This window comes from Mixophyes fleayi, chromosome 4, assembly GCF_038048845.1.
Source record: "Mixophyes fleayi isolate aMixFle1 chromosome 4, aMixFle1.hap1, whole genome shotgun sequence".
Taxonomy (NCBI): Eukaryota; Metazoa; Chordata; class Amphibia; order Anura; family Limnodynastidae; genus Mixophyes; species Mixophyes fleayi.
In genome coordinates this window covers 323075561-323088120 of record NC_134405.1, presented here as the reverse complement: position 1 = coordinate 323088120, position 12560 = coordinate 323075561, and the positions used below count along the sequence as shown (strand labels likewise).

The 12560-nt window shown below is 41.7% G+C and overlaps 1 protein-coding gene across 1 annotated transcript; it reads right to left on the bottom strand.

The window, feature by feature from the left end:
• Window positions 1-482: 482 nt before the first annotated feature.
• LOC142153010 (shaker-related potassium channel tsha2-like) lies at window positions 483-3846 on the bottom strand. Its single transcript, XM_075210214.1, has one exon. The coding sequence runs from the start codon at window positions 3409-3411 to the stop codon at window positions 1969-1971; it is 1443 nt and encodes a 480-aa protein (XP_075066315.1). The 5' UTR covers window positions 3412-3846; the 3' UTR covers window positions 483-1968.
• Between the last annotated feature and the right edge of the window lie 8714 nt (window positions 3847-12560).

Below are 12560 nucleotides of genomic sequence, written 5' to 3'. Positions count from 1 at the left end.
CAAATAATGCATGGTTTTAATAAATATAGGTAATTGCTCAGAACCGTGTACGATTTCAGCACTGACTGTATAAAAACAATTTTTCCTACTATTGGAGCAATAGTAAAATGCACCTGTCACATTACCACAGTGGAGGCAGTCATTTTGTGGACTGTACCAATATACGAGAGCAAGCAGTCTTATTGGTTTAGCTGACAAAAGGCTGCATCCACTAGGTGCAAAGGAAGAGTCTACTTTAATCTTCTTGTTAAAGTAGAAATATCATCAAAATATATATATTTTAATTTGTTTTGTAAAATTAATTTTAGTTAAGCAAAGCAATTTCTGTCAATAGGAAAAAAAAAGTTTTATTATGTTTATTATTTTCACTAGTATCCTGGGTAGTACTTACATGTAAATTACAGATGTCACTGCTAAGAAACTTTAGAGAAAAATCATTTAACAGACAACAAAACACTAATGAGAAATGTTATGAGAATTTGAGAAATGTGATCAAAATAATTGCAAAATTAAATTATAAATAATTATATAGCATCTTACATCATGATGACAGTTCCCCTTTAAATAAAACTTTAAGGGGAAATATAACTTCAATTTGAAACACAAGCACTCTAATCTGGTATCTGTCAATTTCCATAATGTTCTATTCTATGTAATCTTTGCCTGGAAACAGATGAGTCATCACAGTGATAGGTCACGTTTACTGATAATATCGTGCAGTGATAGTATTCAACATATAGATCAATAAAATCACTTGGAACCAAATGAACAAAGGCAATGAAAAAAATATCAGTAAAAAAATATATTTTACTGCATGTATGGCTGATTTAACATTAATGTAACCGATTCCACAATATACATTACTGCCAAACCTCTTTCACCTCTGGCCCCCAGAGGAGAGTTTCTCTAAACAAGTCATTTATTATCATCTGGTCTAATGCATGGTAGATTCAAATATGTACACAACCCATTTTTTTTTTTACCTTACACTTCACTTTACAAGGCACTTACAGATAAGGAAATATTTGGTAAACCAACAAAAGAAAGCACACCACAAAATTTAACCCTTCACCAAGTTGAGATGTGCAGGAATCTCTAGCAGCCAAAGAGTTAAAAAATAAAATTCCAAGAAAAGCATTGATGTAAACAAATGAAGACACAGTGCAAAAAACTGCAGATGTTTATACACTAAGGTGAGGAAATGAACCAATCATTCAGTCATGGCTGCGAGCCTTCACTCTTCCGTATATTGGCTTTTTTTGATTACACTGTATGTTCCAACATAAAGTGCATTATGATAATGCTATTATTTTATTCCCATTTTTTTCTGCAAATAAACCATAAACAATGACCTTGCGTTGAATTAGATGAGTACGTTTCTGCTCACAGCTCCAGACAGCTGTTGTTCAGCCCTAGAGGCTCACGATGGTTCTCATATGATAATCAGAGTCCTTGTCAGTGAATGGCACGGTTGCAAAAATCTATCCAAAACAGCTTCTGCCATCTAAGTGATGTGCTAGTGTGTGATTGCTGTGGATTGTCACTGCCTGATAGAATATTCCTTGGGAAAGCCAGATCCACACATAAATCTCCTTACTTAGAAGCAGCCAACAATTATGAACCATGGTCATATGCCAATTTCTGCATAGAGTTGTCTATTTATACAATATCACCATTCCCACTATGTATAGGCTGATTGTGCATTATAGTTCTTAAACAACCACACCATCTCCATCCTTATTTAATTGACAGGTTTAGAAAAAAAAAGAAGAAGCAATAATTCTATGACAACCTGACAGCTAGGATTCTCATTATTAAACATTTACTATATATTCTTCACTCTCCACAGTGCATGGTCACCTTCTTGCACACATCACAGGCTGGTGACGATGTGCTTGCCAGCACTACCAGTGAGGTCGTTACCAACAGACCTGCGTTGATCGATTGTTCTGGGGACTTACCAAGAGGTCATACCTCAGTTAACTTTTTTTGTTCTGCATAGTTTTTGTTGGTAGTGAAATGTGCGTTTTTGGATTCATCCGGGTCTTCCGATTCCATATAATCCGATTTGTTGAATGACTGTTTGCTTTCACTCTTTTTTAGGTCTCCAAAAGAAGAGGGTTGCTGCCCACAGGTGACGTGGGTATACTTTGAATGCTCTTCGTGGTCATTCTCCCTGTGATAAAAGTAGTTAAAATTGGAGACGATGACAGGTACTGGAAGGGCGATGGTTAAGACACCAGCTATGGCGCACAGAGACCCTACTATTTTCCCACCAATGGTTAGAGGGTACATGTCACCATATCCCACTGTGGTCATGGACACCACTGCCCACCAGAAAGCTTCAGGGATGCTGGTGAATAAAGACTCTGGGTCATCGGTCTCTGCAAAATACACAGCACTGGAGAACAAGATGACGCCAATGAAGAGGAAGAAGATGAGAAGACCAAGCTCCCTCATACTGGCCTGCAATGTTTTGCCTAAGATTTGAAGCCCTTTAGAGTGCCTGGAGAGCTTGAAAATCCGGAATACTCTTACCAGGCGGATGACCCTCAGAATAGCCAAGGACATGGCCTGCTGCCCATTGTTACTGTGCTCAGCCAACTCGGTCCCCAAGGTAATGAAATAAGGGATGATGGCCACAATGTCAATAACATTCATCATGTTCTTGAAGAAAGCAGGTTTGCTTGGGCTGGCAAAGAACCTGACCAGGAGCTCAAAGGAGAACCAGATGATACACAGAGTCTCAGTCAGGAAGAAAGGGTCAGTTAAGATATTTCCCTTTGTAGTGTGGGTTCCATTGACCACTAGATGTTCACCTGAGAGCCTAACTTCTTCCTTGAATTCGGGCAGAGTCTCCAAGCAGAAGATGACTATGGAGATAAGAATAATGAGGACAGAAATAATTGCAATGCCCCTAGCAGGTCCTGAACTCTCTGGGTACTCAAAGAGTAACCAAATCTGCCTCTGAAAGTCATTATCAGGCAAAGGGCGCTCTTCTTCCTTGATGAACCCTTCGTCATCCCGAAACATCTCTATGACCTCCTCTCCCAGCTCATAAAACTTAATCTCCTCCAAGAAGATGTCAACTGGGACATTGACCGGTCTGCGGAGCCTGCCCCCAGATTGATAATAATACAATATAGCATCGAAGCACGGGCGGTTGCGATCAAAGAAGTACTCATTTCTTAACGGGTCAAAAAAGCGCATCCGTTTCCTTGGGTCCCCCAGCAAGGTCTGGGGGAACTGAGCCAGAGTTCTCAGCTGGGTCTCAAACCGGAGCCCTGATATGTTGATGACCACCCTCTCACAGCAGTCCTGGGTGACCCTTTCTGGATCATAGCCCTCTTGTCCCAGGGCACTAAGGGACAACAGTGTCTCATCCACGGTCTCCCCGGACACCACAGTCATCTCTCCCTTTTTAGGTTATTGTCTCTCTTCAATATTGGAGCTCAACCTCTGCCCCTGGGTGGCTGAAGAGACCCTAAACAGCCTCACCCCACATAATCTGTGCCTTTCAGTCTTTCCGTCTAAACACCTATTCACAGCAGATCGGCAACTCCTCCGTTGCTGTGCATCCTCTTCCACTCCAACAATCTCACACTGATGCGCCCATCACATCTGTACAGAGAGTCTGTGATTGGCATCTCTGCGCTTAGCAGTCTCCCTGTTCCAAAGATCTCCCCTTGTTGCTCAGGATCTTCTAAATGGGTAGCATCAGTTTTTGTTTTTTTTCCATGCAATCTGTTGATTGTAAGAGTCTGATATTGACTGTGCCCCCTCCTTGTGTGAGTTCCTTTGCGGTTACACTAGACTGGCTGTCACTGAGCTAGAAGCTGCTTCAGTCTTTCGCCCTCCCCAAAGAGCACTGACGTCCAGACGCCAAATAACAGGGGGTGTGTCACACACGAAGCAGCCACCTCTGGTTTAGCTCATTGCCAAACCTTCTCTCTTCCCTTCCATGTCTCTGTTCCCCTTGTTTCGTTACATGGTCTAGAAGAATTAGCACATTGATTTAAACTTCTACTAATTAACCTTGTAAGAGCTGGTAAGCAGAGGGGACACTGACATTCCTGATAGCTTAATGACTTGTCCCTCTAGGAAGAACATTTATCCATCACCAGTTGCAATGACAGTTAGATGATGCAAGCATCTTAGAGGATAAAGCGGACAGGCAAGTTTCAAGTTCAAACTTGCATTTTATATAGATTCATATTTTTATATGAGAGGATCTGAAGCTGCCCATCTATTTTTGTTATTGTACAGAACATACAAAGAGCTGGATGGATGTATAGACAGATCGATCGATACAAATGCAAATAATACATAATAAACATAAGTTAAAACATTGTGGCATAGAAATCATTGCCCGTATGAGCTTGCAATCTAAAGGCAGGGCTAATCCTTTAAAATATTTCTTCATTTCAGTTTATTTACAACCATCATTTTTTACATGACATATTATTTATACAACCTGAAAATGTCAAATAAATTGAAATTCAACACAGTTTACAGGATAATGGTCCGGGTAAACTACATACAAGGGGTTAACAAACCTCTGATGTGTTGTAAATTATTATTAGCTTCGTAATATTAGTATATTATTTTTTAACTAAGAAAATACGTATTTTTTTTACTGCCTCTCATTACGTTTAAAGATGATTACAAACCATAGTGGGAGAGGGCAATTGAATATTCACTGATTCTAGCATTAAACCCACATTTTCTTTTTGATCTGATATATTAATGACGTTTCCATCGTTGACTATATACAATGTGGAGTCGCAGTGTCTGACATCTGGGATATACAGGAAATATTTGCACCATTGTGATTTTAATATATTTTTATGCAGAGTATGTAGGTTAAATACTACAGGGCAAATTTGTAATATCTAGAGCACAGGATAAATGCCCTGTAACTTCTAGCTACATACATTCAATTTGATTTTCTAAACTCACAGGAAAAATGACGGATGGAATCTGCCTGGTTGCCATGGGCTACAACATATTGTTCTGCACAGTGATCTGTGCACAAAGTTTTCGTGAATGTTCCCAGTATTTTTAACTAGATTTTCAATTGAAATATTTACTGCTGGAATATCGTTTTTGTTTGTGCGATTGTGAGATACTCAGACAGCAGCTCAGGAGAGAATAATTATTTTGAAATATACAGGGGTTAAACATTAAAAACTAAAGTTTCATCCAATGGGAAAACTACTCCAAGGTCACAAATGTGTTCCACTATCTCCTTAGAGATCTTCTTGTTTTCCTGTCTGTTACGGTCTATTCCCTCAGCTGATTTTCACAAGAAAGCAGCTTTAAAGACCCAATCCATCACAATGACATTGAACTGAAAGGAGGTGCATATGCCTATTCAACTCAGCCAATTACAAGAGGTGTTCCCACACTGGCCCCTTGTGATTGGCTGAGCAGCGAAGGCGTGTCCACGTCAAATCCATTCAATGTTATTTTGCGGCAGGTGCTTTTAAGTATCGATTGTGTTCGTCTCCAATGAGTTGTTTTTTTTTGCCAATTGGATTAGGTTGTGGGTGAAAATTACCACTAAAAAACACCTGCACTGTACTTAAGTGGTAAAAAGAGGGGGCTTGAGGTTGCTTTGTTTAAAAAAAAAAAAAAAAAAAAAGAATTAACCATTTGTATGCCTCTTTATTCTTATTTCTATGACAGTTATTGTGGGTATAATGGTTCTCTTAGCTTCACAAGCTTCAGCATGCACAAATAGCTAATGGATGCCAGAGCTTGCTAGGATCTGTAGTGCCATAATAGCTAGAACTATCGGGTATCATACTTGCCACGCCAGTCTTCCAAAGGTTTTACAATTACTATTGCCCCAGCATCCCAAGGATACAACTGTCACCAGAATGATAAGTCCAACTCAAAACAGGGATGCGAAAGCGCAAGTGTCCAAACATATTTTTGCATCTACTTTCGGAATGCAATTTTGCAACTCCAAATTGGGCCTGAAACGGTTAACTTCTAGTGAATTTTGCAATTCCATTCTAATTAGGTATGCGTTTGGCTAGGGTTATCCTACCAGGGACACCTAGTGGATGGGGGTCAGAAAATACATATTAAGCAAAGGCTTTTATTATTTTTTGAAATACAGATTTTAAATCCGATCTTATTGTATTAAGCATCTGAGTGCTGGAGGAAATTATGTTTGTTGGTTTGTACATGCTAATGTTTATGGAATTTAAATGATTAACAAAACTGCAATCGCTAAACTGTGGCACAGTTCATTCCGTTACATTTTCCAATTCTGATTTGCATAAGTGCCTTTTTTTTCTGGTTACAAATATTCATAGCTAAGAACTGTTCTGCCACTATCTAGGGAGATCATTATTTCACCTCTGTGGAACAATTTCCAGAACGAATGATGGCCCATAAACAGAGGTCATGGGCCATCAAGCATTCGGGAAACTGTCAGTGTACTGACACCCTGTTTGCTAGAGCGATCAATGATCTCAATTTGTACAGCTGCGGTAACCACATGTTGAATTGGACGCACCTCGGGAGCAAAACAAGGGCCCCTTTGTATGAGCTCTTACACTCTGACTGTTGATTGCACATAGAGTGCAAGCAACAGTCAGAGTGCAAGGGCTCATTCTGTATAAGGGCATGTTGGCAGCGCTTACAAGCGACATATTTTAGACAGAAGGCAAATTCTTGTAAAATGCTGTTAAATTGTTTCAGGCTCAAGATTATTCTTACCCTTTATTTATTTAGCGCCAACATATTACACAGCGCTTTACAGAGAATGTTTTTTCAATCATTCACATCAGTCCCTGCCCCGGTGGAGCTTACAATCTAATTTCTCCATCAATCATTTCTAGCAAGCAATGAATCAACAGCACTTCACTCGCATCTACTCAAAAGTGACCCATGTAAAGCTCTTTGGATATTAGCTTAAACCTCCTGTCTAAAAGATTGCTCAAAGTGACTGGTGTTTTCTTTTTTTAAATGCATTTTACATGTAAAGTACACGTACACTATACAAGCATACATGTACACATATAGTGTGAGACCCATTTATATACATGTAAAATCAACATAAATGTGTTTGACACTATAAATGCTTGTTTCGAGTGTTATCATACCCACTTGGATGCAGTCATATGTCCGACAATGGAAATGTCGGCAGTTAACCTGTTGACATGAAAATGTTGGCAGGCTAAATGCTGACGCTTTCATTCTGGTGACGGCCTCAAAATGTTGACAGTGTCATTGTCGACAGTCACAATGCCAACGTTAAAAGAGCAATGCCGGCGCCTATACAGCAGCCTGACCTGTCGAAGTCAGCTAATTGGATAAAGTAATTTCAATTAATATCGAGCAGGTTTGGTTGTCTTTGTCTGAAATTATGCGAAGAGCACGCTACGGAGTGAAGGGGCGAATCCAGCCGCAACATGTGACGATAACAGGTTTTACACTTTTACTCACATTCACACGAACGCACACATTTGTAATTAGTACACATTAATTGTAGTTGCAACACATATTTATTTATGCCTAAATATAGCAGTATTTATGTTTAGTATTATAAGTTATATACATGTTAGTGATATCAAAGGTTCAGGTTGCAGGAACTATGTCATGTTTAGTATCATTTTAATCCCCTATTCATCAGCAGTTGTACGTAATCGCAACGTTTACTGATAATTAGTAGCTTTAAGCGGTGCTATCGTACTGCATGGTAAGGCCGTGATTGTGACTTGGGAAAGCAGCTGGAGGAATTATATTGGCAAGGTTGGTTGATTATTTCAACTATGTGCTACCAGTGAAAAATTTACTCAACAGATTTGGTGGAAAGACAGGGTACTGCGGTATTCCTGTGGTTCACATTGATATTTCTGTGTTAGGGGTCCTCGTTTAGTATGAGAGTAAGCGAGTGGACGCAGCTTGAGCAAATACGTCCACGGCCGTTAAAGATCTCTAGTGGAAGGTTGCGTGTGGCAGGGTGTTGAAAGTAGTGGCTGGATAGATAGGGTACTGCGGTATTCCTGGGGCCTGAAATTGTTCAACATGGGTGCTAAGCATACGCTAGAGATGGTCGATGTACTGCTTAAGGGTGTGCCTATTCATTCAGCGAGATTTCTTATGTGTAAGAAATATGGTGCATACGCAACGGCATATTGCGACAAATGGGTCAAGATGACCAAAGATTGTGTTAGGCCTTTCCCAATGATAGGTAGTTTCAATTCAGTGGTACTGAATAACGTTGAAGAAAAGGTTTGGTTGATTAAATCAACAAAAGTGAGAACTAAACATAATGATTCTTAAAAGTTGTGGCAAATGGAAGGGAACACGTGGCAAAGCAGCACGTGCACAGCAGAAGTAGGCGTGGCAAAAAAGCGCTCGCATAGCGGAAGTAGCTGTTGAGAAGCATGGAGAACTATGCGCAAGTGCGCCCCCACCGCCCTATGCGGTAGGGGGGGTAAGTACAGCCGTTACTAAAAATGATAAAAATGAAATTAATAAGTTATATCCTGTTTGAGTCAATTTAAAACAAGTGTTTCTGAGGAAGAGGATGAACCCACTGTGATCTCAGCCATTGCCCATGCTATTAACATGTTAGAAATACAACACAAGTATGGAAAGGGAGCGGTCCCACCAGCAGGGGCAGGGGCTGAGATAGGTGAGAGTAGTGGGGTGACCACTAGGAGAGAGAACACCCAAGGTACTGAAACAGCAGCTTCTGAGATTAATACTGAATGTAGTGAACCAGTTGGTGCTTATCCTGTCCGCACAATAGCAGTTCCTAATGGGAAGGCGGATAAGGATGGTATAGTTCCCATCAGGAATGTAGCAGTGCATTGTTCTTGGACCAGATCTGAACTACATTCTATTATGACTGATTTCCCAGACCCTAGAAAAGAGTTGGCCAGATGTCAGAAGTTCATTAAAAACTTAGCAAATGCACACGAGCCAACCAATAAAGATTGGCGCGTGGTGTTAAGGGCCTGCCTTCCAACCAATACAGATATACAAAAGTTTTTTAAGGATTGTATATTGGAGGAGGACAAAACCTTAACAGATGAAAATAACCAAGAAAATATAGCTAGAATTATCTCACAACTGGCCCACTATTTTCCTGTAGTAGTGAATTGGAGTAAAATTTTCCCTATCAAACAAAAGATAGTTATACTGCATCGGATTACTTCACTAGGGCTCTGTCAGCAATAACACGGTTCACTGGGATAACCGACATAAGAGAGGATCCACATCACAGGGAGGTGGCTCTAGGGGTATTAATGGATGGTCTCAGAGAAAATTTAAAGACAAGAGTACAAACCTCATTACCTAATCGGAGGGGCATCACAGTAGATTCCCTTAGAGAGTCTGCTGTGGAGCATGACAAAAATATTTTTAGGAAGAAAGAAGAGAAAAGCGATAGGGTAATGACGGTAAGTATACAATCTCTAGGGGGAATGCATACACGACCACCAGCATACAACCCACATAACAGGAGACCTAGAATATTGAGATGTTACAATTGCGATGAAGAAGGACATATCAGGAAGGATTGCAGAAAGGAAAGATACAGTACACCTAAAGGAGGGTCACATAGATACACACCAAGGAGAAATTCACATAGGATAGAATACTCACACCTACCCGCGCATGTTATAGCATCAAATGCTGTGCGGGAAAGCGGTAGTCAGCGCTAGGGGTCAGTTCATACTTGTAGCCTACAGCCAGTGAGGTTAACTGAGAGTCTGAGGGAAGAACCTACAATGATAGCTGACATAGCTTGTAGGAAACAAACTTTTGATACAGGGGCGGCCAGATCAGTGATAACCTCTCCTTATAATCTACAAGTAACTACCAAAACTATTCCAGCTATGGGGGTAACGGGGAGAGTACTACTTTACCCTTTAACTAAACCCACAGAGGTTACTATTGGGCCTCTGCATACCAAGCATTCATTTCTCTTGGCTGCAGCAGCTCCTACTAATTTACTGGGATGGGATATGTTGTGCAAAATGGGATGTGTCATATACTGTACCCCTGATGGTGTATTCCTAGATATACCAGAGAAGGTCGCGCATGAGGTACAGGATATATTGGACACCCCTCAAGGATTAATGTTACACTCTACCGTTATAGAACAAACTCCATCTCAGGTAAAGGGGATGTTGCTGGAAATACCGGGTTCCCTATGGACCAAAGATGGACAGGTCACTGGATTGATGACAAATGTAGCTCCTGTGATGGTAAATCTAAAAAGTGGTAGGATAGCTCCAAAAAATTCACAGTATCCATTAAAACCGGAGGTGGAATTAGGGGTGTATCCTGTTATTGAGAGGCTGTTGCAACAAGGGATTTTAATTCGTACATCCAGCATGGCCAATAGTCCCATTTTCTCTGTGAAGAAGAGTGGGGGGAGGGGCTAAAGATTAGTCCAGGATTTAAGGGTGATTAATAAAGTTGTTGAGAGCCAATTCCCCGTAGTGCCCAATCCAGCTGTCATCCTCATGCAGATTCCACCGTCTGCTAGTCACTTTACTGTCATTGACCTCTGTTCTGCCTTTTTCTCAGTCCCTCTTCACCCTGACTGCCAATTCCTTTTTGTATTCTCCTACCCGGGGGTGCAATATACATGGACTAGACTTCCCCAGGGGTTCATTGATAGTCCCAGTATTTTCTCCCAAGCCTTACATGACTGTTTACAATCCTTCCAGCCAAGCAATGTGTCTGTTCTGATTCAATATGTGGATGATTTGTTGTTGTGCTCTGATTCTTTTACGTCATGTTTACATGATACTAAATTGTTGTTACTTCATCTCTCACAAACAGGGCACGAGGTTGCAAAGGACAAGTTACAGCCATGTCAGACTAAGGTTAAATACTTAGGACACTGTCTCACCCAGGGGCTAAGACATTTGACAACGGACAGAATTGAGGCAATACAACACATGACTCTGCCGCAGAACCAGAAGCAAATCCGTACCTTCTTGGGGATGTGTGGATACTGTAGATCCTGGATCCCAGCTTTTTCTATTCTAGCATTACAATTGCAGGAGTAAGTCTCTTTCTCAAAACCAGAACGTGTCGTACACACAGAGGAATCAGAGTAAGCGTTCTTTAACCTTAAAGATAGTCTGACTAGAGCACCTGCATTGGGAATACCTGATTATGAAAAGCCTTTTGAGCTATACTATACGAAAGCTGATGGTTGTGCAGCAGGTATCCTCACTCAGACACATGGTGATGCTAACAGACCGGTAGCATACTACAGTGCACAATTGGACACTGTGGCAAGATCACTCCCAACATGTCTAAGAAGTGTAGCAGCAACTGCTTTTCTGGTAAGTAAGAGCGAGGACATAGTATTAGGACATAATTCAACTGTCTATACACCCCATGCAGTATCAGCTCTGTTGAATTCAGCTCAAACCAGACATGTCTCTTCAGCTAGGTTCACAAAATGGGAACTAGCTATGATGGCACCCTCAAACATCACCATCAAACGATGTGGCACTTTAAATACAGCTACATACCTTCCATATGTGCCTCGAGATGCACAAAGGGTGGGAGGTGAAGAGACCCTGGTGTTAGGATCTTACCTGTTCCCCGCTCCGCTGCGCTGTCAGGTCTGGCAGCTTGTCATCTTCAGCGGTGAGCGCTCTCCCTGATGGCGCCGCTGCACTTCCGGATTCTCGCAGCAGGGGTCATGTGACTCTGGGCGGGGAATTCAAAAACTACTTATTCCTGCTCTGACACGCTATCTGTGTCAGAGCAATGTGTTTCCTGTTCCTGGCTACCTGTTCCTGTGTATCTGACTCCTGTGACCCTGCTCCCTGTGTACTCCTATATTCCTTTAACTCCTGTGTATCAACCTGGCTGTGACCTGACTATTCTTTGGCTTAATCCCTGGCACCGCGAATTGGACTGACCATCACGTGTACCGACCCGGCTGTGTTACCGACAACTCTTTGGATTTCCCTCTGGCACCGTATACCTGATACCTCCTGTGTACCGACCCGGCTGTGTTTCAACTCCTCTGGACTCATCTCCTGCTACGCACTCCACCGACTCCGTTTATCTAGCCGGTTACTGCTCCAGACCTTCAAACCCTGGAATTCACGGTTAGTGCCTGTATTTACCTCACTTTGTCATATTGCCTATTTGACTACCCATCACTTAGAACCTTCTCCCTTACGTCAGTAGGCTAACCTGGGGGCCGCTACCTGCGGTTCTTCGGCAGCAAAGTCCACCCTACCTTGCGGTGGTTCTTGGTGAAGACCGGAAGGCCGTTAGACTCCGCGCCCTAGGTAAGCCTGTGCAAATACTGACTAAGGCATCTGAATCGTAACAGTTTGCTCTGACCCACTTATCTAACTGATGGAAGCATCAGGAAATCCCTTCGCTAGGGAATTACTGGATCACTTAGCGGTTCGGGTTGAAGACCAGGGAAAGAATCAAGAACAGTTATTACAGATTCTGCAGACTTTGTCTAACAGGTTGGACACGCTCCAAGGTACGGTCTCTGCTCAAGCAGCTCATGTGGCAGCTCCTACTCCTCCGCCTGTTCCGGC

Excerpts from the sequence above, each read along its gene's own strand:
- LOC142153010 (XM_075210214.1), bottom strand. The coding sequence starts at position 3,411 with ATGACTGTGGTGTCCGGGGAGACCGTGGATGAGACACTGTTGTCCCTT.